Source organism: Oncorhynchus tshawytscha, linkage group LG15 (genome assembly GCF_018296145.1).
Source record: "Oncorhynchus tshawytscha isolate Ot180627B linkage group LG15, Otsh_v2.0, whole genome shotgun sequence".
In the NCBI taxonomy this organism is placed as follows: Eukaryota; Metazoa; Chordata; class Actinopteri; order Salmoniformes; family Salmonidae; genus Oncorhynchus; species Oncorhynchus tshawytscha.
Window position 1 is genome coordinate 21,166,204 of NC_056443.1, and position 24,291 is coordinate 21,190,494.

Below are 24,291 nucleotides of genomic sequence, written 5' to 3' on the forward strand. Positions count from 1 at the left end.
TGACTCTGGACTGGCTTTGTGTTTCTTTTTAAAGTGGCAATCAGCAGTCGCAGCAAAGCATTTTCCCCACCTGTTTTTGGTAAAAGGCTGAGGAATTCAGCTGGAGGAGTGTAAACACATTCATAGACAGAGCTATGGATGCAAGGACTGACCATCCATGATATTAGTTTTATTCATGTTGAGGCTATATAGTGTTTGCTCAAACATTGAGAAAAACAAGCTTACATCTAAGATTCTGACGACAGTTGAACTAAGCTCATCAGTCATTTAAATTATATTCAAGAAGCATTGATTGGGTACATATAATTTAAGTCAAAATGGATGTAGCAACTGCTGAGGAGCCCCTTAATCCAAGGAGAGAAAAGCCTTAAGTACAATATACTTAATTTATACCAATCAAAAAGACAAGATCGAGGCTGTTTTTAGTTTTAAAATTTTATTCAGAGTAGGAAAAAAAATCCAGTCACTGACATAGTGCAGTGTTGCATATTTACTCACACTTTCTTTCTAAATTATTCCTAAGAATTATTTCTTAAGGCCAATAAATTCAGCCCCCCCCCCCAAAAAAAAAACACAGGCAGACTCTGGCTCCATTGCCTTGCCGACGGGTAGTGACACACCTACCCACATCTGTAATGTCAATATAAAATGTCTGACCTCAGCGATCCAGTGACAGTGTGGTGAAAGTTCAAAGGTTAAACAAAGGAGTGTTTAACAAATAAAAAGTAGTGCAACAGAAATGAGTTGCTTTCCCACAAAGCTTAAACTGGTGACACATTTACAGTACATACTTAGTGTACAAAACATGAGGAACACCTCTTCCCATGACAGACTGACCAGGTGAAGGCTATGATCCCTTATTGATGTCACTTGTTAAATCCACTTCAATCAGTGTAGAGGAAGGGGAGGAGACAGGCCAAAAAATGTTTTTTAAGCTATGAGATAAACATTGTGTGTGTGCCATTCAGAGGGTGAATGGGCAAGACAAAAGATTGAAGTGCCTTTGAACGGAGTATGGTAGGTGACAGGCGCACCAGTTTGAGTGTGTCAAGAACTGCAACACTGTTGGGTTTTTCACACTCAACAGTTTCCTGTGTGTATCAAGAAATGGCCCACCACCCAAAGGACATCGAGCCAACTTGACAGAACTGTGGGAAGCATTGGAGTCAACATGGGCCAGCATCCCTGTGGAATGCTTTCGGCACCTTGTAGAGTCCACGCCCCAACGAATTGAGGCTGTTCTGAGGGCAAAAGTGGGTGCAACTCAATATTAGGGAGGTGTTCCTAATGGTTTTGTACACCTCCGTGTACACGTAAAAACAATCTATTCTTCCAGTTGGGTTGAATTGTCTGTCGTTTGTTAACTAGTCCATCCTCGGAGGGAAATAAAACAAATCTACAGGCTGTTCTGCACCAGTCCTCCTGTCCTTCACATCAGCATACAGGAGACGACCACAGAAATACAATAACTAGAACGGTAATTCCCATTCAAGCCAACATGGTCTGAGGGGCTCCCCCCCCCATCCTAGTCAATCTATTTGTACGGCGACAACAGGCACATGGAAGTTAAAACCAGCTCACTTCTGGAACTACAAGTTCTCATTCCAAGTAGGTACAATGGGCGAGTTTGTTATGCATGGATATCTGATCCTCGGTCAGTTTCTAACTACAGTAGAGCAAAAGGGGCCTCAATGGAACGAAAGTCATCCTGATCAATAACACCACCCCGACTCGGTCGCGGAATGAGGGAAGGGCCAGTGGGTGGTCAAATAAATAGACAAGTAAAAACAGTTTGTGCTACAAATGATATAAATAAGTGCAACGTTTTGATTCAGCAGAGCTTTGGAGTCCTATTCTCCCAGCAATACACAACACAGGAGGTTGGTGGCACCTTAATTGGGGAGGACAGGCTCGTGGTGATGGCTGAAGCGGAATGGTATCAAATACATCAAACACATTCCCATGCGTTTGGTACCGTTCCATGTGCGCCGTTCCAGCCGTTATGATGAGTCGTCGTCCTCCCCTCAGCAGCCTCCACTGATACACAAGTTGAGCTACTACTTGCGAGTGCACAAGTATTTGGGGGAGTTGAAATATATTATTTTTCAAATGGATGGAGTCAAACTACACCAGGTGGCGGAACGGAGGGGTCGGGCATAGAAAGGGAAAGGAGAGCGACGGAGCTGGAAATAAGACAAACACAAAGAAAGTTACTGATAAGAGGGAGTAAAAGATTGGTCAAGCTTCGTTCGAACGTACACCTTACGCACACACATACAGTCTTTCAAATGAAGTGAGGAAGAAAAATAAAATAGAAACAACTTCTTAAATTGTCCACAACAACATACTAGTACAACAACATACTAGTACATAACCAAATGGTCCCCCTCCCTCCCACATACACACATTCCACTTCTGCTATGTGCTTTATGAAAACGCCAGATCACAGAAATGTCAATAAATAAAACGGGTTATAAATAAACAAAAACATAAATAACAAGAATTATAAACTGGGTGGTTCGAGCCCTGAATGCTGATTGGCTGACAGCCGTGGTATATCTGACCGTATACCACGGGTATGACACAACATTTATTGTTACTGCTCTAAGTATGTTGGTAACCAGTTTATAATAGCACTAAGGCAACTCAGGAGTTTGTGGTATATGGCCAATTTACCACGGCTAAGGGCTGTATCCAGGCAGTCCACGTTACGTTGTGCCTAAGAACAGAGCTTAGCCGCGGTATACTGGCCATATACCACACCCCCTTGTGCCTTGTTGCTTAAATAAACAACCTGCGGTACACAGACCTCACAGGACTCACACGGTTAAGACTTAAAAGATGACTCACCATGAAAAAAACTATGGAAGCTAACTCTGACGAGTTTCAGTAATAACGGACTTGGATCAGCTAGTAACAGACACAGGTTTTTAAAAAAACACCGGAAAACATCGTAGGAGTATGTCGTTTAAAAACTCAGCTCGCACAGTAGAACATTAAAATCTCCTTTCATCACCAAAACCGCAAAAATTAAGCAGTGTTCGCTTTCCAACTCGTGGTTTAGTTCTGCCACCCTGTGAACCTAAAATCCTCCACATCCCTCTGGTCTTGTAAAGAGGGCTGTTGGTTGGCTGGTGCTCTCCAGTTTCACTACTTGCTGGGTTAAGTTGGTTCAAAGGACCGTTACAAGATGCCTGGGCTGTCGGTTTGGGGTTTGGCAGTGGGGTCCACTGACTAAAACAAGTCCTTTAAAATGCAACGACAACTCCAGCGATGTTGAAGTGACGTGGTGAGGCAAGACAAAGCAAGAAAACAAGAGAGGGAACGTCTTTCCCCCAATGGAGGCGAGGGGGATGGAAGAGAGATGGAGAGAAGGGGATAGAGGAGAGATGGAGAGATGGGGATGGAAGAGAGATGGAGAGAAGGGGATAGAGGAGAGATGGAGAGAAGGGGATGGAGGAGAGATGGAGAGAAGGGGATGGAAGAGAGATGGAGAGGAGGGGATAGAGGAGAGATGGAGAGGAGGGGATAGAGGAGAGATGGAGAGGAGGGGATAGAGGAGAGATGGAGAGAAGGGGATAGAGGAGAGAAGGGGATAGAGGAGAGATGGAGAGGAGAGATGGGGAGAGGGAGAAGGAAGAGAGATGGAGAGAAAGGGATAGAGGAGAGATGGAGAGGAGGGGATAGAGGAGAGATGGAGAGAAGGGGATAGAGGAGAGATGGGGAGAGGGAGAAGGAAGAGAGATGGAGAGAAGGGGATAGAGGAGAGATGGAGAGAAGGGGATAGAGGAGAGATGGAGAGAAGGGGATAGAGGAGAGAAGGGGATGGAGGAGAGATGGAGAGAAGGGGATAGAGGAGAGATGGAGAGAAGGGAATAGAAGAGAGATGGAGAGAAGGGGATAGAGGAGAGATGAGAGAAGGGGATAGAGGAGAGAAGGAGAGAAGGGGATGGAAGAGAGATGGAGAGAAGGGGATAGAAGAGAGATGGAGAGGAGGGGATAGAGGAGAGATGGAGAGAAGGGGATAGAGGAGAGATGGAGAGAAGGGGATAGAGGAGAGATGGAGAGAAGGGGATAGAAGAGAGATGGAGAGAAGGGGATGGAGGAGAGATGGAGAGAAGGGGATAGAGGAGAGATGGAGAGAAGGGGATAGAGGAGAGATGGAGAGAAGGGGATAGAGGAGAGATGGAGAGAAGGGGATAGAAGAGAGATGGAGAGAAGGGGATAGAAGAGAGATGGAGAGAAGGGGATAGAGGAGAGATGGAGAGAAGGGGATAGAAGAGAGATGGAGAGAAGGGGATAGAGGAGAGATGGAGAGAAGGGGATGGAAGAGAGATGGAGAGAAGGGGATAGAGGAGAGATGGAGAAGAGATGGGGAGACGGAGATGGAAGAGAGATGGAGAGAAGGGGATGGAGGAGAGATGGAGAGAAGGGGATAGAGGAGAGATGGAGAGAAGGGGATAGAGGAGAGATGGAGAGAAGGGGATGGAAGAGAGATGGAGAGAAGGGGATAGAGGAGAGATGGAGAAGAGATGGGGAGAGGGAGATGGAAGAGAGATGGAGAGAAGGGGATGGAGGAGAGATGGAGAGAAGGGAATAGAGGAGAGATGGAGAGAAGGGGATGGAGGAGAGATGGAGAGAAGGGGATGGAGGAGAGATGGAGAGAAGGGGATGGAAGAGAGATGGAGAGAAGGGGATAGAGGAGAGATGGAGAGAAGGGGATAGAGGAGAGATGGAGAGAAGGGGATAGAGGAGAGATGGAGAGAAGGGGATAGAGGAGAGATGGAGAGAAGGGGATGGAAGAGCGATGGAGAGAAGGGGATAGAGGAGAGATGGAGAAGAGATAAGGACGTGCTCTTTTTTCCTCTGGCCTTCCTGGGTTGCTGGTTGAGGGTAACAGCTGCGAAAGAGCAAAAAAATGAAAAGGGGGGAGGAGGCGAAGGCGAGTAGCGATTTGTCCAGTGTTTGTTCTCTCCCTCTCCTCTCTCGTTTTCCCAGATGTCTCAAAACTTCTTGGGGCCCCAGGCGGAGGTCTGTTTTGGGGCCAGGCCTGCGCCGAAGGTGGGGAAGTCCTCAGCATTACTCATATCAGGAGCCTGAGACACACAACAACACACAACGTCAGAACAACCTCACGATGACGAAGATATAGGCCTACATGATAATGACTATTGATGACGAGGAGGATACTGATAAAGATGACACAAAGAATTAGGACGAGAATCAAGACACACACCTTGTCGTTCCAGGGGGCGTCCCGCACCACAAAGCCCTTGGCTGCCCCCCCGCTGATGTCGCCACCCCCAACTCCCTCCCCCCCTCCATAGCGGGACGGGGGCTTCATGTAGGCAGCCATCGTCTCGGTCTCTGTCACACTCAACATCTAGCATGGAATGTTGGAGAGACAGTAGTCAAATAAGAAGGGAGAAAGTAAGATAGTAGCAGAAGAGAGAGACAAAGAGAGAGAGACAGATAGAGACAGACAGACAGAGAGAGACAGACAGACAGAGAGAGACAGACAGACAGAGAGAGACAGACAGAGACAGAGAGAGACAGACAGAGAGAGACAGACAGAGACAGACAGACAGAGAGAGAGAGACAGACAGAGAGGCAGACAGACAGAGAGGCAGACAGACAGAGAGACAGACAGACAGAGAGACAGACAGACAGAGAGAGAGACAGAGAGAGACACGTTGCATGACGGCATAGGCCGAGGCACAGTTTGTCACGTTTACTCCATATGCTGATAATTGTCTCTCGTCCATCACTCACATATTCCTCCTCCAGATTGAGGAGGTGGTCGACGGCGTTGTCCACACTCTCTGGTAGTCCAGTCACTGTCACCCTGCCTGGGTCCTCTGAACCCGGCTGGGGAAACCGGATGTCCACCTAAACATACACGACAGAGGAGAGAAACCATGCCACGTCAGAGTGTGTCACAAACACGGCTTTATTTGCATCCACAACATACTGTAGTTGTTAACATTTCAAAATAAAGGGCCTGACAAACGGACTCCCGGAGGTACTGCCACAGAAAAAGAAAAAAAGTCTCCCTCTAAAAACAAAACAAACTGATGTCGTGCGTCGCTGTGAACCCTGGGGTTCAATCACCGCCCCCACGCCCGTACCTTGAACTCTTCCATGGTCTTGCGGACGGCCTTGCCGCGGGCCCCGATGATGCGTGCGTGTGTGCGGGGGTCCAGGTGCACATCATGGCTGACCATCTCCTGCAGCGTTGACACCAGCAGCTCGATGGCTGACCGCGCCTCTTCTGTGTTACGCTCATACCCAGAGATCACTATCACATCCTGGAAGAGAGAGAGAGAACAGAGAGAGATCACTATCACATCCTGGAAGAGAGAGAGAGATCACTATCACATCCTGGCAGAGAGAGAGAGAAAAGAAAGAGATCACTATCACATCCTGGCAGAGAGAGAGAGAGAACAGAGAGAGATCACTATCACATCCTGGGAGAGAGAGAGAGAACAGAGAGAGATCACTATCACATCCTGGGAGAGAGAGAGAGAACAGAGAAAGAACACTATCACATCCTGGGAGAGAGAGAGAGAACAGAGGGATAACAGAGAGAGATCACCTGGGAGAGGAGGGGGAAAAAGAGAATAAGAGAGTGGATGTGTAAATGAGAAAGACAGCACGGGAGATGTAGAGGAGAATTAGGTGCAGGAGGGAGGTGTGGAGTTTAGAAACAAGAGGGGAGAGGATGAGACGGGGAGGGATGAGAACACAAGAAAGAACAGAGAGGAGAAGAGGACATGGCAGGGCGAGAAGAGAGAGAAGAACTGTAAACACACAAAAATGACAAAGGAAAGATGAGAGGGAGTGGTGGAAGAGAGCGAGAGAGAGAACAACAGAAAAGAGCAAGACACACACTCTCCTGACCTGCAGTTCGTCCCCTTTATCTGGGAACTGGACGTTGACGTCGTGGTCTTTGCGGATCTGAGAGATGACCGCTCCCTTCCGGCCAATGATCTTGGGGTGGAACTTAGGATCTACTGAGATGGAGACCTTGAAGCTCCTCAAGGCCTGGAGGGACAGGGAGATAAACTAGTCAGTACTGTGTGTGTGTGTCTCCCTATTTAGTGTGTGTTCCTACCCTGTCCTCCTGTTCAGCCTGTAGTTCTTTGACTCTCTCCAGCAGGCCTGACTTGGCTCGCTCTACGTTGGCCACCTGACCTGTCACCTTGATCACATCCGACTGCTGCTCCGGCTGGGGTACCCAGATGTTCACCTACACACAAACACACACACAAACACACAGAGACACACACAGGGAGTTACAGTACAGAGTCAAATTTAGTCCGATTTTCCCACGGTTTCTTTGAGAAGGCACAGTAGAACAACTATCAGTTTGACGGCAATCTGATCAAGACCAACTTAACATGACTTAACGCACTAAAATATAAATTATTTGCAGAATTGAATATCAGGGACGACAGTAGTTTGCGTGTCAAAAAGGCTATGATGAGCAAATGCAGTGTGCAGTACATCAAGATTGAACATCAGAGCTGCAGTTCTACACGTCCACCAAAGGAGGGCGATGGAGCTCCATACCTCATACTCCTCCATCATCTTCCTGATGCCACTGCCCTTCTGACCAATGATGTAACGGTGTAGCTCAAAGGACACCTCAACATCCTCCGTGACGGGGACCAGAGCCTGGAGGGTGTGTGTGTGTGTGTGTGTGAGTGAGTGAGTGAGTGAGCGAGTGAGTGAGTGAGTAAGAGAGGAGAGAAAGAGAGAAAGAGAGGAGAGAAAGAGTGTGAGGGAAAAAATAAAGGACACAACACTCTCCCAACAGAGTGTGAAAAGTTAACATCTTAACAGTTTATACCAGTAGGGCGATCTTTGCCAGCTCACACTTCTCCGTCCTCCCTGAGATGGTGATGACGTCACACTTGCGAAGGACAAACTCCGCCTCCGGGCTGGCGTCACCGTTCTCCTGAGGGGGCTCCTGTCCTGCAGCGTCACCATGGCAACAAGAACTTGGCTTTTTTGGAGTTTCTGGTGAAACTCCGGATGTTCAATTTCAAGATGACGTGTTTTGAACCAAACAACAAAAATGGGGTCATGTTTTTTTTTAGGTAGAAATGAAGGTGCCGGATAGGTGTAGGTTAACCCATTACAGTCTAAGCCCTGTCTAAACCAGGGGAGAGGTGGGGGGGGGGGTTCTACTAAACTATATGGATTTTATTAAGGTCATACCAAGGATCATTTAGCTATTTGATTTGGAATTTTAAGGCCCCTGGATGTATACAAAAAAAAAATCAATACATATTGGATTACATTTTTTGTTGTTGACCTTACTGCTATTAGCCCATGCAAACACATTGAATAACAGAGTCACTACATGAAACAACAGACACACACACCCCCCCAGCCTCCATATACACAGTACTTCCATTCATTTCCAGACTGCCTTGGCTGACCTGCTGTGTTGTTGTCGTCTCTCTCCGGGAACTTGACCTGCACCTCGTAATCTCTGGTGATCTGCTGGATCCTGACGCCTTTAGGCCCCATCACAGCCCTGTGGTACCGCTGGGGGACCGCCACCTCAACACTCACCTGGGCCTCCTGGAGGGAGGGAGGGAGACGGTCATCAAAACAGACTACACAATGGTCGACTTCCTGCCCCGACTAGAAGCGCAGGCGTTGCATTACGTCAACCAAGGGATGCGTGCCACGTCACCAACGGTGCCGTCAGGCATCACACTGCTATATCATTTCAAATGTGTCAATGAGTGTCTTTAGTTGTAGTTAAAGCTGTGACCCCTTATTGATGTCACTTGTTAAATCCACTTCGATCCGTGTAGATGAAGGGGAGGAGACAGGTTAAGTCTTGAGACGTGGATTGTGAGTGGGCAAGACAGCAAAATGTAAGTGCCTTTGAACGGGGTGTGGCAGTAGGTGCCAGGCGCACCGGTTTGTGTCGAGAACTGCAACGCTGCTGGGTTTTTCACGTTCAACAGTTTCCCGTGTGAATCAAGAATGGTCCACCGCCAAAAGGACATCCAGCTAACTTGACACAACTGTGGGAAGAATTGGAGTCAATATGGGCCAGCATCGCTGTGGAACGCTTTCGACACCTGGTAGAGTCCATGCCCCGATGAATTGGGGATGTTTTGAGGGCAAAAGGGGGTACAACTCAATATTAGGGAGGTGTCCTTAATGTTTTGTACACACAGTATATTTACAGTGAATTCGGAAAGTATTCAGGCCCCTTGAATTTTTCCCCATTTTGTTACGTTACAGCCTTATTCTAAAATGGATTAAATTCATGTTTTTCCTCATCAACCTACACAATACACCATAATGACTAGAGGTCGGCCAATTAATCGGAATGGCCGATTAATTAGGGCCGATTTCAAGTTTTCATACCAATCGGAAATCGGTATTTTTGGGCACCGATTTGCCGATTATTTTTTAATTTTTTTACACCTTAATTTAATCTTTATTTAACTTGGCAAGAACACATTCTTATTTTCAATGACGGCCTAGAAACGGTGGGTTAACCGCCTCGTTCAGGGGCAGAACGACAGATTTTCACCTTGTCAGCTCGGGGGATCCAATCTTGCAACCTTACAGTTAACTAGTCCAACGCAATACGACCTGCCTCTCTCTCGTTGCACTCCACAATGCCTGTTACGCAAATGCAGTAAGCCAAGGTAAGTTGCTAGCTAGCATTAAACTTATCTTATAAAAAACAATCAATTCTAATCACTAGTTAACTACATGTGGTTAATGATATTTCTAGATATTATCTAGCGTGTCCTGCGTTGCATATAATCTGACTGAGCATACAAGCATACAAGTATCTAAGTATCTGACTGAGCGGTGGTAGGCAGAAGCAGGCGCGTAAACATTCATTCAAACAGCACTCTCGTGCGTTTTGCCAGCAGCTCTTCATTGTGCGTCAAGCATTGCGCTGTTTATGACTTCAAGCCTATCAACTCCCGAGATGAGGCTGGTGTAACCGAAGTGAAATGGCTGGCTAGTTAGCACGCGCTACTCGCTCCGAGCCTTGGGGTGGTTGTTTCCCTTGCTCTGCATGGGTAACGCTGCTTCGATGTGGTGGCTGTTGTCGTTGTGTTGCTGGTTCGAGCCCAGGGAGGAGCGAGGAGAGGGACGGAAGCTATACTGTTACACTGCCAATACTAAAGTGACAATAAGAACATCCAATAGTCAACGGTTAATTAAATACGAATGGTATAGAGGGAAATAGTCCTATAATTCCTATAATAACTACAACCTAAAACTTCTTACCTGGGAATATTGAAGACTCATGTTAAAAGGAACCACCAGCTTTCATATGTTCTCATGTTCTGAGCAAGGAACTTAAACGTTAGCTTTCTTACATAGCACATATTGCACTTTTACTTTCTTCTCCAACACTTTGTTTTTGCATTATTTAAACCAAATTGAACATGTTTCATTATTTACTTGAGGCTAAATTGATTTTATTGATGTATTATATTAAGTTGAAATAAGTGTTCATTCAGTATTGTTGTAATAGTCATTATTACAAATACATTAAAAAAAAATTAAATGGCCGATTAATCGGTATCGGCTTTTTTTTGGGCCCTCCAATAATCGGTATCGGCGTTGAAAAATCATAATCGGTCGACCTCTAATAATGACAAAGCAAAAACAGGATTTCAATATAAGGCCCACAGTTAACAGTGCATGTCAGAGTAAAAACCAAACCACGAGGTTGAAGGAATTGTCCGTAGAGTTCTGAGACAGGATTATGTTGAGGCACAGATCTGGGGAAGGGTACCAAAAAAATGTCTGCAGCATAGAGTTGTTGTCATTACTGCATAGAGTTGTTGTCATTACTGCATAGAGTTGTTGTCATTAATGCATAGAGTTGTTGTCATTAATGCATAGAGTTGTTGTCATTAATGCATAGAGTTGTTGTCATTACTGTATAGAGTTGTTGTCATTACTGTATAGAGTTGTTGTCTACTACATAGAGTTGTTGTCATTACTGTATAGAGTTGTCATTACTGCATAGAGTTGTTGTCATTACTGCATAGAGTTGTTGTCATTACTGCATAGAGTTGTTGTCATTACTACATAGAGTTGTTGTCATTACTGTATAGAGTTGTTGTCATTAATGCATAGAGTTGTTGTCATTACTGCATAGAGTTGCTGTCATTACTGCATAGAGTTGTTGTCATTAATGCATAGAGTTGTTGTCATTACTGCATAGAGTTGTTGTCATTACTGCATAGAGTTGTTGTCATTACTGCATAGAGTTGTTGTCATTACTGTATAGAGTTGTTGTCATTACTGTATAGAGTTGTTGTCATTAATGCATAGAGTTGTTGTCATTAATGCATAGAGTTGTTGTCATTACTGCATAGAGTTGTTGTCATTAATGCATAGAGTTGTTGTCATTAATGTATAGAGTTGTTGTCATTACTGCATAGAGTTGTTGTCATTACTGCATAGAGTTGTTGTCATTACTGCATAGAGTTGTTGTCATTACTGCATAGATTTGTTGTCATTACTGTATAGAGTTGTCATTACTGCATAGAGTTGTTGTCATTACTGCATAGAGTTGTTGTCATTACTACATAGAGTTGTTGTCATTACTGTATAGAGTTGTTGTCATTAATGCATAGAGTTGTTGTCATTACTACATAGAGTTGTTGTCATTACTGCATAGAGTTGTTGTCATTACTGCATAGAGTTGTTGTCATTACTGCATAGAGTTGTTGTCATTACTGCATAGAGTTGTTGTCATTACTGCATAGAGTTGTTGTCATTACTGTATAGAGTTGTCATTACTGCATAGAGTTGTTGTCATTACTGCATAGAGTTGTTGTCATTACTGCATAGAGTTGTCATTACTGTATAGAGTTGTTGTCATTACTACATAGAGTTGTTGTCATTACTGTATAGAGTTGTCATTACTGCATAGAGTTGTTGTCATTACTGTATAGAGTTGTTGTCATTACTGCATAGAGTTGTTGTCATTACTGCATAGAGTTGTTGTCATTACTGTATAGAGTTGTTGTCATTACTGCATAGAGTTGTTGTCATTACTGTATAGAGTTGTCATTACTGCATAGAGTTGTTGTCATTACTGCATAGAGTTGTTGTCATTACTGTATAGAGTTGTTGTCATTACTGCATAGAGTTGTTGTCATTACTGTATAGAGTTGTCATTACTGCATAGAGTTGTTGTCATTACTGTATAGAGTTGTTGTCATTACTACACAGAGTTGTTGTCATTACTGTATAGAGTTGTCATTACTGTATAGAGTTGTCATTACTGTATAGAGTTGTTGTCATTACTGCATAGAGTTGTTGTCATTACTACACAGAGTTGTTGTCATTACTGTATAGAGTTGTTGTCATTACTGCATAGAGTTGTTGTCATTACTGCATAGAGTTGTTGTCATTACTGCATAGAGTTGTTGTCATTACTGTATAGAGTTGTTGTCATTACTGCATAGAGTTGTTGTCATTACTGCATAGAGTTGTTGTCATTACTACATAGAGTTGTTGTCATTACTGCATAGAGTTGTTGTCATTAATGCATAGAGTTGTTGTCATTACTGTATAGAGTTGTTGTCTACTGCATAGAGTTGTTGTCATTACTGTATAGAGTTGTTGTCATTACTGTATAGAGTTGTTGTCATTAATGCATAGAGTTGTTGTCATTACTGCATAGAGTTGTTGTCATTACTGTATAGAGTTGTTGTCATTACTGTATAGAGTTGTTGTCATTACTGCATAGAGTTGTTGTCATTACAGTATAGAGTTGTTGTCATTACTGCATAGAGTTGTCGTCATTACTGCATAGAGTTGTCATTACTGTATAGAGTTGTTGTCATTACTGCATAGAGTTGTTGTCATTACTGCATAGAGTTGTTGTCATTACTGCATAGAGTAGTTGTCATTACTGCATAACTGATCTTTGTGGGCTATAAGTTGGTGGTTGAAGATATCCCTCTAGTGGTGTGGGGGCTGTGCTTTGGCAAAGTGGGTGGGGTTATATTCTTCCTGTTTGGCCCTGTCCGGGGGTGTCCTCGGATGGGTCCACAGTGTCTCCTGACCCCTCCTGTCTCAGCCTCCAGTATTTATGCTACAGTAGTTTATGTGTCGGGGGGCTAGGGTCAGTTTGTTATATCTGGAGTACTTCTCCTGTCCTATTCGGTGTCCTGTGTGAATCTAAGTGTGCGTTCTCTAATTCTCTCCTTCTCTCTTTCTTTCTCTCTCTCGGAGGACCTGAGCCCTAGGACCATGCCCCAGGACTACCTGACATGATGACTCCTTGCTGTCCCCAGTCCATCTGACCGTGCTGCTGCTCCAGTTTCAACTGTTCTGCCTTATTATTATACGACCATTCTGGTCATTTATGAACATTTGAACGTCTTGGCCATGTTCTGTTATAATCTCCACCCGGCACAGCCAGAAGAGGACTGGCCACCCCACATAGCCTGGTTCCTCTCTAGATTTCTTCCTAGGTTTTGGCCTTTCTAGGGAGTTTTTCCTAGCCACCGTGCTTCTACACCTGCATTGCTTGCTGTTTGGGGTTTTAGGCTGCGTTTCTGTACAGCACTTTGAGATATCAGCTGATGTACGAAGGGCTATATAAATAAATTTGATTTGATTTGCATAGAGTTGTCATTACTGTATAGAGTTGTTGTCATTACTGCATAGAGTTGTCATTACTGTATAGAGTAGTTGTCATTACTGTATAGAGTAGTTGTCATTACTGCATAGAGTTGAGTTGTTATTCACAAGTTATTACAAACTATTTTACATATCACGCATTGGCTTGAGTCAATATAAGACTACACACTTCAGAACACATAAACAGAATGGAACACACCACCCCAGACCCCCACACACACTCCCCACACACACCAACCTACCAGATCCTCTATGATCTCCTGGATTCTTCGTTTGGCTGCCTCCACACAGTCCTTGGCCCCCTTCAGTGTGATGCGGTCGCTGTGAGTCCCGGTGCGGGGGAAGCTGACCGCCACGCCGCCGTATTCCTCCGCCAGCTCCCTCAACACCTGGCCTCGCCGGCAGACAAAGTACCGGTGGTGCCGCGTCTCCACAACCATGCTGTCCTCCACCACGTCGTCCTGAGAGAGAGGGGGGAGAAGGGGCAGGGAGGAGCAGAGGAGGGGGTGGGGGAGTAGGAAGATGGGGGATCAGTAAAACAGAGGTAGAAAAAAATGTGACCCCTCTGAGCTTCGTAAATTACAGACCAACAAAAAAACGAAAAATATATGCTTTTCTCTATGCTGTTAATATCCACAGTTTCAAATCTTGAACATGTTAAGTTACTAGACGAGCGCCTCTGTTTAAAAGCTTTTGCTTCTCTTTCTACCTACTGAACAGGAATCTGTTCCAACAGAAATCATCCGGACTAGTACCAGGTTTTTGACGAGTGTCTCCAGTTCTTTCTGGGCCAGTCTGACAGCCTCCTCCCTGCCTATGATGGTGATGAGCTCCTGCTCCGGTTCGTCGGGAGACGGGAAGATGATGCGAGCGCCCGTCCTGTCCCGCACACCACGGATGTTCACCCCGCCCTTTCCGATCAGGAACTTGTGGTACTCCGGCTTGGCCTGCAGCTCCGCCGTGAAGTTGTTCACTTGCTGTAAAACGAGGAGAAAGAGGAGAGAAAGAGAGGAGAGAAAAAAAGGAGGTGTAAGAGACTGGTGCTATTCAATTAAACCCAAAAATGTGAAACCGATTCTTCCACATTCTGCCTAATTCATGAAGGCGGGGAGGACGGGGGTGGTGGTGGTGGGGGACAGACCTCCTTGCCATTTCTCCTCTACCTCCTCCTCCCTCACCTTCTCTTCAGCCAGTTGTAGTAGCTGTCTCTTGGCCCTCTCCACCTCCCCGGCGGGCCCTCTGACGGTCACCCTGTCTGACCCGGAGCCCTCAGAGGGGAAGTGGATGTGCACCCCGCCACAGTCCTCCATGACGGCCCGCACCAGGCAGCCCTTAGAGCCTATCAGAGAGTTGTGGAGCTTGGCCGGGATGGTCACATCTGACTCCTTGATGTTGGCCTGGAGAGAGAGAGAAAGGAAGGAAGGAAGGAAGGGAGGGAGGGGGAATGGTTGAATCATCGAGAGAGAGAGCGACAGAGAGAAAGAGAGGGCGACAGAGAGAGAGACACAGAGAGAAAGAGAGAGTGACAGAGAGAGAGACAGAGAGAGAGAGACAGAGAGAGAGAGAGAGAGAGAGAGAGAGAGAGACACTGGAGAGAGAGAGAGAGAGAGACACTGGAGAGAGAGAGAGAGAGAGAGAGACACTGAGAGAGAGAGAGAGAGAGAGAGACACTGGAGAGAGAGAGAGAGAGAGAGAGAGACACTGGAGAGAGAGAGAGAGAGAGAGAGAGACACTGGAGAGAGAGAGACAGAGAGACACTGAGAGAGAGAGAGACAGAGAGACACTGGGAGAGAGAGAGAGACATTGGAGAGAGAGAGACATTGGAGAGAGAGAGAGAGAGACATTGGAGAGAGAGAGAGAGAGAGACATTGAGAGAGAGAGACATTGGAGAGAGAGAGAGAGAGACATTGGAGAGAGAGAGAGAGACATTGGAGAGAGAGAGAGAGACACTGGAGAGAGAGAGAGAGACACTGAGAGAGAGAGAGAGAGAGAGAGAGAGACACTGGAGAGAGAGAGAGACACTGGAGAGAGAGAGACACTGGAGAGAGAGAGAGACACTTGAGAGACACTTGAGAGAGACACACACACACACACACACACACAGTGTTCTCTCACCAGTTCTCTCTGGATGGCTAGGATCCTGTCTCTGGCTGCTTCACAGTGGTTCTTCCTCCCAGTGATCACTATCATCTCACTGTTACTGTTCTCTGTGGGCAGGTCAATCTTAGTGGTGGTCTCCTCACGGATCTGTGGGACACACGCACAAACACACATCATAAGAATGGCATACATTTTAAATGGAGGTTATTAGTTACAAGCATGTGTCAACACTTTAAAGTTAGACCAATTTTTTGTCCTACTCTTCACACATTTCATCTCGTACCTTTTTGATGTTGGCGCCTCCTTTGCCGATGATGTTTTTGTGGAACTGTTTGAAGATGGGGATGGAGAGGGAGAAGCTGTTCTCCATCTGAGAGAAAAACAAAAAGGAGCGGTGAGTAACCAGGAAGTGGTCCATTGTAAACAGGAAGTAATGCATGAATCAGTGAGGTCGTACCAGGTCTGCGATGAGTTTTGCCAGAAACTTGGCACACTTCTCCACCTCGTTCTTGGGCCCTCTCAGCTGCACAATGTCACTCTTCTGAGCCGGGTCGGGGAAATTGATCATGACCTGAAAAGAGAGCGTCCAAAATAAGTCCGATTTCACACTAGAATGGGAAGTTATACTCCTAATATCATAAAGGGATAAAAAAAAAAGTTGAACCTTGTTACCTCTGGGAACTTATCCCGGACCTCTTTGATCTTCTCCCCTTTCTGGCCGATGATGGCGCGGTGGAACTTCTGCTCGACAATCAAGTCTTTGGTACGCTCGTTCTCCTGCCCAGGTGGGGAAAGAACAGTTGTCACCATTGAATATGGACTCCATCCAAGTTGCCGGGCCATTATACCAAATTAATGGGAGAGGATGGCACACCCCCCCCCCCCGCAGTCCTCACCATCCTCTGTGCCATTTCCATCAGCTCCCTGCGTGCCAGCTGCACCCCCTTGGGGTCACCCTCGATCCGGACCAGGCCGCTTCGATCCGGCTCCTGTGGGATCCACACCGACACCTTGTACTGCTCTTTAATCCGGTTAACTGAAAAACACAGCATGGGATTTACATGGCTATATATTAGAAAGAGTGTGTGTGTGTGCGTTTGTGCGTGTGTGTGCTTACTCACTGTTGGCTCCGTTCTTGCCGATGAGGTGTCTGTGAAAGCGCTGGTCTATGTTGACGTCAGTGTAGTCCATCCTCACCAGCTTAACACCAGGAAACAGGGTTTACATGTTAGAGTAGACGGCCTGGTTCCTTGCAAGATGTCCTCATATCTAGGGAGTTTCTGTACGTTGGTGGGTTAGGACTGGGCTGCTGTTAATGCATTTGGAAAAGGTGTCATTTGAACAAAACGTATTGAGCGATACATCGATATTGATCAGTTGTGTGTGTGTGAGACGGCGACAGGCAGCTCTGCGGTGGGAACGAGGTGCCGTCACGCAGCTCCGCGGTGGGGGCCCGAACTCACCAGATCTCTGATGATGTCTTGTATCTGAACCTGGGCCTGCTCCACCTCCTCCGTGGGGCCCTCCAGGGATATCCGCTCCTCGCCGTCTGTGAACTCAATGTGAACCTAAACACACAGGGGTTAAAGGTCAGGGGTCAAGCCACTTAAAGGGGTCATCTGGTTCTGGCTCCCTCCACATGTCAGCTCAGTGAGCTAAGTGTGTCTCAATGTAGCTAGGGAGGTAAAGAGCTTGAATCCCTGGAGTACAGCAGGTATATCAGGCTTTTTAAGAGTAATCCATAAGTAGTGCACTATACAGGGATTGGTTGGCGCTACTGACAGACATGTGTCTGAGCCAAGCACTTCCCAGGCGGGTGAGTGTTGTTGTTAACCACCTAAACATATAAACTAATGTTTCTGTCTGCAACCAAATATTTTGCCATATCCCTCGCTCCATCTCTCCCCCTATCCCGCCTCTCTCCCCAATTCTCTCTCTCTCCCCTGTCCCACCCTATCCCGTCTCTCACTCTCTCATGTTGACCTCTCACTCTCACACACCTTGGGTAGCTGCTGTGTGATGCGTCCGATGTTCTGTCCCTTCTTTCCGATGATGAAGCGATGGAGCCAGGCCGGGGCCGTCACCTCCACCACCATCACACTCTTGGCCTGCAGACAGAGAGGCAATCAGGACCAGACACACACGCTGTATATCTCTCTCACACACACACAACGTGATTAATAAACTACTTGACTTGTTGATTAAAAGCAGACAACAAATCAGCAAACAAGACAATCGCTCCTCTCCTCTCCCCACTTCCTCCTCCTCCTCCAATCACCTTGGCGTAGACCTGTGTGAGTGCAGGGCCCAGCTTGTCCGGCTCGCCCCTCAGGATGATGGTCTCCGAGCAGGAGTCCAGTGGGGGCATCTCCACAGAAACCCCGGTGGTCTCCATGATCTCATGCAGGCTGTTGCCTTTAGGCCCCACAATGTACTTGTGCTGCGACTTCTTCACCTCCACTGAGATGGTGGTGGTCTTTCTCTTCTGGAGGACGTGGGGAAGGTGAGGAAGGGGGAGGAAGAGGAAGGGAGAGGAAAGGGGAGGGGTGACAGAGGGGAAAGGAAAGAGGCAGACAAAAAAAGAGACAAAGTGTGCATGAGAGAAAGAGAGAGTGAGAGAGAGTGGAGAGAGAGAGTGGAGAGTAGAGAGTCTCAGGTACAGTACAGTATTATGCAGTAAAGTACCATTAGCATTCCCATCCTATTGTCTTTCCCTTCCACTAGAATCCATACCCATTATCTCTGCCTGCTCTGTATCACCAACCCACAAACGGCTCCACTGTAGCACAATGTCTCCTTCTCTTCGTCCTCTCTATGGTTCTCTGCACGGTCCTCCATCCATCCTTTACACACTCACTTTCCCTCACCATGAACCTCTATTGTCTAACACCGTCTGCTTCTGTGAAATCGTGTCTAAGACGCACAAATCCATACAGTCCAGCGTCAACCACAACACCCCCAGGCTGTGCGCACACAGGCACACACAGAGGGGGGGAATCCGTTAGTGTTGATGTTCTGTGATTGACTGCTGTTTTGTAGGTTCCTACAGTGTTTAGCTAGCACGCCTGTGTAGTTTATTGTATAGTGGTTCCTAAGCAACCCGCTCCCTCTCAAACCCAACCTTGACATCAAACACTGACAAAAGGTAAGTCAATGTCATTCAGCGATACATTTGCTTGGATATTATGTGAAGACGTCGGGTTCGGGTCAGCTCTCGCTCTCACACACACACACCTTCTCGTCGTAGATGGCCCGTATGCGGCTGATGGCGAGGGCGACAGCCTCCTTCTCCCCGGTGATGACGATCTCGTCCTTGTGCAGGCTGGGCGGGGGGATGCTGACGCGGGCCCCCGTCTCTTGACACAGTTCCTGGACCAGACGGTTGTAGGCCCCAGCGATGAACGGGTGGAACACCTTCTCCAGGGAGAGACGCTCCACTGCTCGCTTGTCCTGGAGGAGAGGAGATGGAGAAAAATGTATTGTATGACACACACACACACACACACACACACACACACACATATCTACACCATACGTAACCATATCAACATGGGTCTTTTTGTCTGGGTTTCATACCATATCATTCGTAGGGCTGTGACGATAACGCAATTTTATTCCATGGCAAAAAATGAAAACACGACGTGGACCATTCTCTTTCTTGTCCTTTAAAAACCTGCTGTATGTAAAATATTGTGTGCTAATATGTAAATAAACGTGACTCTAGATGACAACATAATGATGTTTGTTTCCAACATTAGGGCTGTTTTCATAAAAAAGTTAAAGCCGCTTCGTGTTCTGTTTCCTGTCCACGATACTAACAAGTATTGCGATACTGGCATCGTCCCGGCCCTAATAATTAGTATGTAAAAAAATAATGAACATATCGCTCAAAGCTGAAGCGTCTCTGTCATCATCATCATCATCATCATTTTTCCCTTTGACCCCTGGCCCCCTCTGACCTGTTCGGCTGATATCAGCAGTATCTCGTGACGAGCCTTCTCGATGCCCTCCTTGGTGCCTGTGATTCTGATGTTGAGGCTGGGGTCGTCAGGTCGGGGGATGGCGATCTTCGTGGCCGTTTTCAGCTCCAGCTCCTGGAGTTTCTCACCGTTCTTACCGATCACAAACCGGTGGTGCTCCTTGGGGATGGCCACCGTGGCCGAAGCCTGTGAACAAGGGAGGGGAGGGAGCGAGGGAGGGAGCGAGGGAGGGAGCGAGGGAGGGAGCGAGGGAGGGAGGGAGGGAGGGAGGGAGGGAGGGAGGGAGGGAGGGAGGGAGGGAGGGAGGGAGGGAGAAACACAAATGTATATCGCAATAACAATAAATATGATCGGTATGACATTTGATATATCGTCCAACCCTACACTGAACATGGAGAGCCTTTATAACGTTATGCCCCTGGGAATGGAGATTGGATTGAAAAACTAAAATTGAAAAACTAAAATCTGAACCTGTGTCTGCAGCCGAGACACGATCTCCTTACGGGCCTTCATGACAGAGTCCAGTTTCCCAGTGACCATGATGGAGAGGCCCTGGTCCTTGGCCAGCGACAGCTCGATGTGAGCCCCCGTCCTCTGCATGATGTCCAGGCACACCTTGGCCTCCTCGCCCCCGTCACCAAACTGGCTGTTGTCCTTGTAGCGCCGCTCCTCCAGGGGCACGTTGAACACCTGGGAGAAGGAGAGGGAGGAGGGGGGAGAAGGTGGTGTGATGCTGAGACCACAACAGACTGTGTTGTACGTGTGCTTCGACATATGTGCCCGTTACCTGGGTGATGACAGAGGCTTTGATGGGTCTGATCTTGGAGCCCCACGCCCCGGCAGGCTCTCCAGACTTGTCCCCCGGAGCTCCCTTATTCTCCGGGAGCGGAGGGAAGGCCTCCAGGTAGGTGGGGATATAGGCCTCATCCTCGGGTACACCGCCTTGAAGGAGCGGAGGGATGGATGGACGGTGAGAGCGACAGAGACATGGAAATAGAGGGGTAGAAACAAAGGCAGAAAGAGAGATTAATGCAACCTCAAAGGCAGAAAATGCCAAACCGACACTCAAAACACAATCCAAAATCCATACAGACTTAGCTATAGCCTTAAAGCGTTTTCTTGACCAGAGGTTACATTCCTAACGTAGAAAGTGTAAAAGAAAGTTCCCACATTCTGTTTTAAGCGGAAAAGGAAGCTTGGTTGAAGAATGCTGTATCCCTGAAAACCGGACGCATTCGGTTGTAGGCAACTCCAATAAGGGTGAGTAAATAGAACTCTATCCACTGGTCCCAGACCAGTATAATACCTGTCATCTCCTGGTCTTTGATTCCGCTGAGGTGCTCGGCAAAGCTCTCCGGGGTCAACACAGCCACAGAGCTCATGGTTCAAGAGTTATTCCACTGGAAGAGAAGGTGAAGGAGACACCGAAAGAGGATAGTATTAAACGCTGAGCCATACGTTTGTGGTCCCAAACTGCTTCCTCAAGTGTGACAGCCTACCATAAATACCGACTGGAGACAATTATTTGATCATTAATAGCCTGATAAGAGTTCTCTCTAGACCACCCCTCTCCTCATATACTGCACTCTCTTTATAATTTAGGCCTACGGTTCCTTCTCCAGTATTATATCCTCAGTGGGTTACTAGTCCCAGAAGAGAGAGCGACTCCCACTAGGGTAGTGGTTTAGCACCTGAGATTCAGCACCAATTAAAACCACATACACCTTGATGGAAAATACATCGACTACAACACATCTATAGGCTAAACCTTGAGTTACAACAGATTTACGATTTCGATCTCAAAACAGAGATAACGTATAATGGGAAGACATGCATTTAAACTTTGTGCCAATAGCTATCCACCTTTCCTGGCCAGAGAGACCGGCACTCACCTGCAAAAGGTCGGTTACCAGAGAGTCCGTCCTGTTGGTGGCTACCGTAATCGCTTCAGTGCAAGTCTGCGGGTTTGGTCCTGGAGGGAAAGACAGAGACATACAGAGGAAAGAACAATCAAAAGCCCAGTGTGGGGGCTGGTCAAAACAGTACTAACAAACACAGAGGGGAAAACACTGACAAGCAAAGATTTATCAAATACACCTTTCATCTTCCTCTTTGGCTTAGTCCCTTCTCTTTCCCCATCTCTCTCTCTCTTTCCCCATCTCTCTCTCTCTGTCTCTCTCTCTCTCTCTGTGTCTCTCTCTCTCTCTCTCTCTCTCTCTCTCTCTCTCTCTCTCAGACACACACACCAAAACAACAAGCTCCCTCACCCCACAACCCCAGTGACTTTGTTAGCCCTCAAGAGTAGGAACCAGGCCCCTGCTGTGGTGGTTCATGTCCAGGGGCCGGCAGGAGCAGCAGTAAATAGATGGTACTATGGATAGACTCCCGCTCTCTTCTCCCCCTGTTCTGGTTCCTTCCCTGGACACCTGTGCGTGTGTGTGTGTGTGTGCCCTGAAGACCTGACAGCCTAATTGGCCCCTCTGCCTGGGAGCAGAAAGGAGCACCAACTACCTTCCGCTGGGATGAGACTCACAGTGCACACACACACACACACACACACACACACACACACACACACACACACACACACACACACACACACACACACACACAGCTCTGAGCTTTAAACTTAAACCTGATCAACAGAATTGTTGACATGCAAACAGAGTTAACAAACAGGATTGGGGTCATGATAAACCCAACCAACAACACAAAACACATTGTTCAGTACGTGTAACACACACACACACGCACGCAGTGGATAGTGAACTAGTACATTGCTGAATAATGCGCATAACTAAGCATTTATTGTTTCATCCACGATAGCTAGCCAAATAATGAACATAAGCTAGCTACAGTAACTAACGTTAGGCATTCAGCGAACTAACAGTCAGGCTGACTGGCTAACGTTGACTGATAATCGGCTAACAAGCCTGCTATAATGTATATGGATTAGCTAGCTACCATTAGCTAGCTAGCTAGCTAGCCAGACAGATAACGGTAACAGTATTTTGCATCGCTAGCTGTACTGTTACTTTAGCTGGCTAGCTAACTATAGCTGGTGTTGTTACACATTTTATAGCTACTGTACTGTACTGTACTGTTGTGATCATGTTCTCCACAATACTTGCAATCTCTTACATTGAAATGGCATATTGTATAACAACACACATATTCTAACATGTAAGTAATCGTACCTTGTAAGACGAAATTTAAATGCTCTTCAAATTGACGGGTGAAGTAAACACACGCTTCCTCACACATTCAACCACTGATTGGTCTGAAAGCGTTTCCCTAGCGGCGGAGGGGTTTCCACGTACGGTTAGTGCTATAAGGAATCATTGGGACGTCCTTACCCTAACCCTAACCGTACCCTTGCCCCTATCATTGCCCTAACCCTTATCGTTACCCTTGCCCTAAACCTTATCCTAACATTATAAGCAAGGTGGTTCGAGCCCAGAATGCCGATTGGCTGACAGACGTGGTATATTAGACCGTATACCACGGGTATTACACACATTTTATGTGTACTGCTCTAATTACGTTGGTAACCAGTTCATAACAGCAATAAGGTGGTATATGGCCAATATACCACGGCTAAGGTCTGTATCCATGCGCTCTGTATTGCATCGTGCATAAGAACAGCTTTTAGCCGTGGTATATTGGCCATATACCACACCTCCTCGGGCTTTATTGCTTAAATAACACCTTGAACCGTAACCCTAACGTAACCGTTTTAAACGTCAACTTCAAAGGAGTGACGTCAGAGTTGGGACGTCCCAAGAATGCCGTTTAGACTTTTCCTTTCACGCACACAACGTCAAACCAAAGTAAACACCACTCCCTCACCACTGAAAAGCCGCAGTATCTTCTCGCGGCAGGAGTAGCTACGCTAGTTAAATAGACCCTTCTCTGCCTAACTACGTATTTTATTCTATGCAATGGAAAAAATGCATTACATACGTACTAGGCTACGTATTGCATTTTCACTCTCCATTCATAAATTATCCATTGCATATACAATGTATGTGATCAAATCATTTATGATTAGGAAAATGCACAAATCCCACAGCACTTTATGTAGAGATGCTTTGCATCCACATTCAGATTGCTTTGTAAGTGACCGGATCTACTTCTCATTCATGGCAAACGGTCTTTTATTTGAAACACAAAATGCATAAATTAATAGCACTGTAATATTTGGAAAACATGGTTTCAATGTTTAAAGTGTGACAATAACAAGTGTAATGGCTATTCAATAAAAAAAAAACAAGACCAAGACTGGACTATAACCCAATAGATTATTATGAGTATGATTTGACAGTCAAACGTGTAAACAGTGTACAGTGTAAACGTTTCTACAGACGCCAGATTATTGAATTGTTTCAAAAAATTGTCGCTAGAAGAGAGTAGTAAACAAAACAAAAAATTAATCGTGGCTAAAGACAATGTCGAGGGGCGGGACAAGAGACAGACACTGTCACGAGGAACTCCCTCTTGAGCACCTGTCAATTTGTGCACCTGTATGGAAGGAAATGAATAAGCG

At 46.4% G+C, this 24,291-nt stretch overlaps 1 protein-coding gene across 2 annotated transcripts; it reads right to left on the reverse strand.

Annotated features, from left to right (window-relative positions):
• Positions 1 to 4,727: 4,727 nt before the first annotated feature.
• On the reverse strand, positions 4,728 to 23,191 carry hdlbpb (high density lipoprotein binding protein b). 2 transcript variants are annotated; one of them, XM_042298291.1, is made up of 28 exons: positions 22,943 to 23,191; positions 21,638 to 21,717; positions 21,052 to 21,145; positions 20,533 to 20,687; positions 20,217 to 20,435; positions 19,725 to 19,931; positions 19,000 to 19,215; positions 18,044 to 18,250; positions 17,766 to 17,873; positions 17,229 to 17,333; positions 16,887 to 16,965; positions 16,662 to 16,801; positions 16,438 to 16,542; positions 16,223 to 16,336; positions 16,049 to 16,135; positions 15,781 to 15,912; positions 14,844 to 15,062; positions 14,421 to 14,642; positions 13,908 to 14,126; positions 8,448 to 8,592; positions 7,853 to 8,022; positions 7,573 to 7,677; positions 7,115 to 7,249; positions 6,901 to 7,044; positions 6,129 to 6,308; positions 5,773 to 5,889; positions 5,237 to 5,383; positions 4,728 to 5,096 (listed from the first exon to the last, which is right to left on the reverse strand). In XM_042298291.1, exons 3-28 carry the CDS (start codon positions 21,125 to 21,127, stop codon positions 5,004 to 5,006), a joined length of 3,846 nt encoding a protein of 1,281 aa, XP_042154225.1. In that variant the 5' UTR covers positions 21,128 to 21,145; positions 21,638 to 21,717; positions 22,943 to 23,191; the 3' UTR covers positions 4,728 to 5,003. The 2 variants fall into 2 exon arrangements, with proteins under 2 accessions (XP_042154225.1, XP_042154226.1); XM_042298292.1 differs by having other exon boundaries at positions 7,853 to 7,977; positions 22,943 to 23,174.
• Between the last annotated feature and the right edge of the window lie 1,100 nt (positions 23,192 to 24,291).

Bases quoted from the DNA above. Each gene is read 5' to 3' on its own strand.
- hdlbpb (XM_042298291.1), bottom strand. From the start codon at position 21,127: ATGAGCTCTGTGGCTGTGTTGACCCCGGAGAGCTTTGCCGAGCACCTC. The intron at 19,932-20,216 runs GTTCAGATTTTA...CCTTGTTCACAG, and splicing joins TGTCTCGGCTGCAGACACAG to GCTTCGGCCACGGTGGCCAT. The intron at 17,874-18,043 runs GTGATTGGAGGA...CTCTGTCTGCAG, and splicing joins TCACACAGGTCTACGCCAAG to GCCAAGAGTGTGATGGTGGT.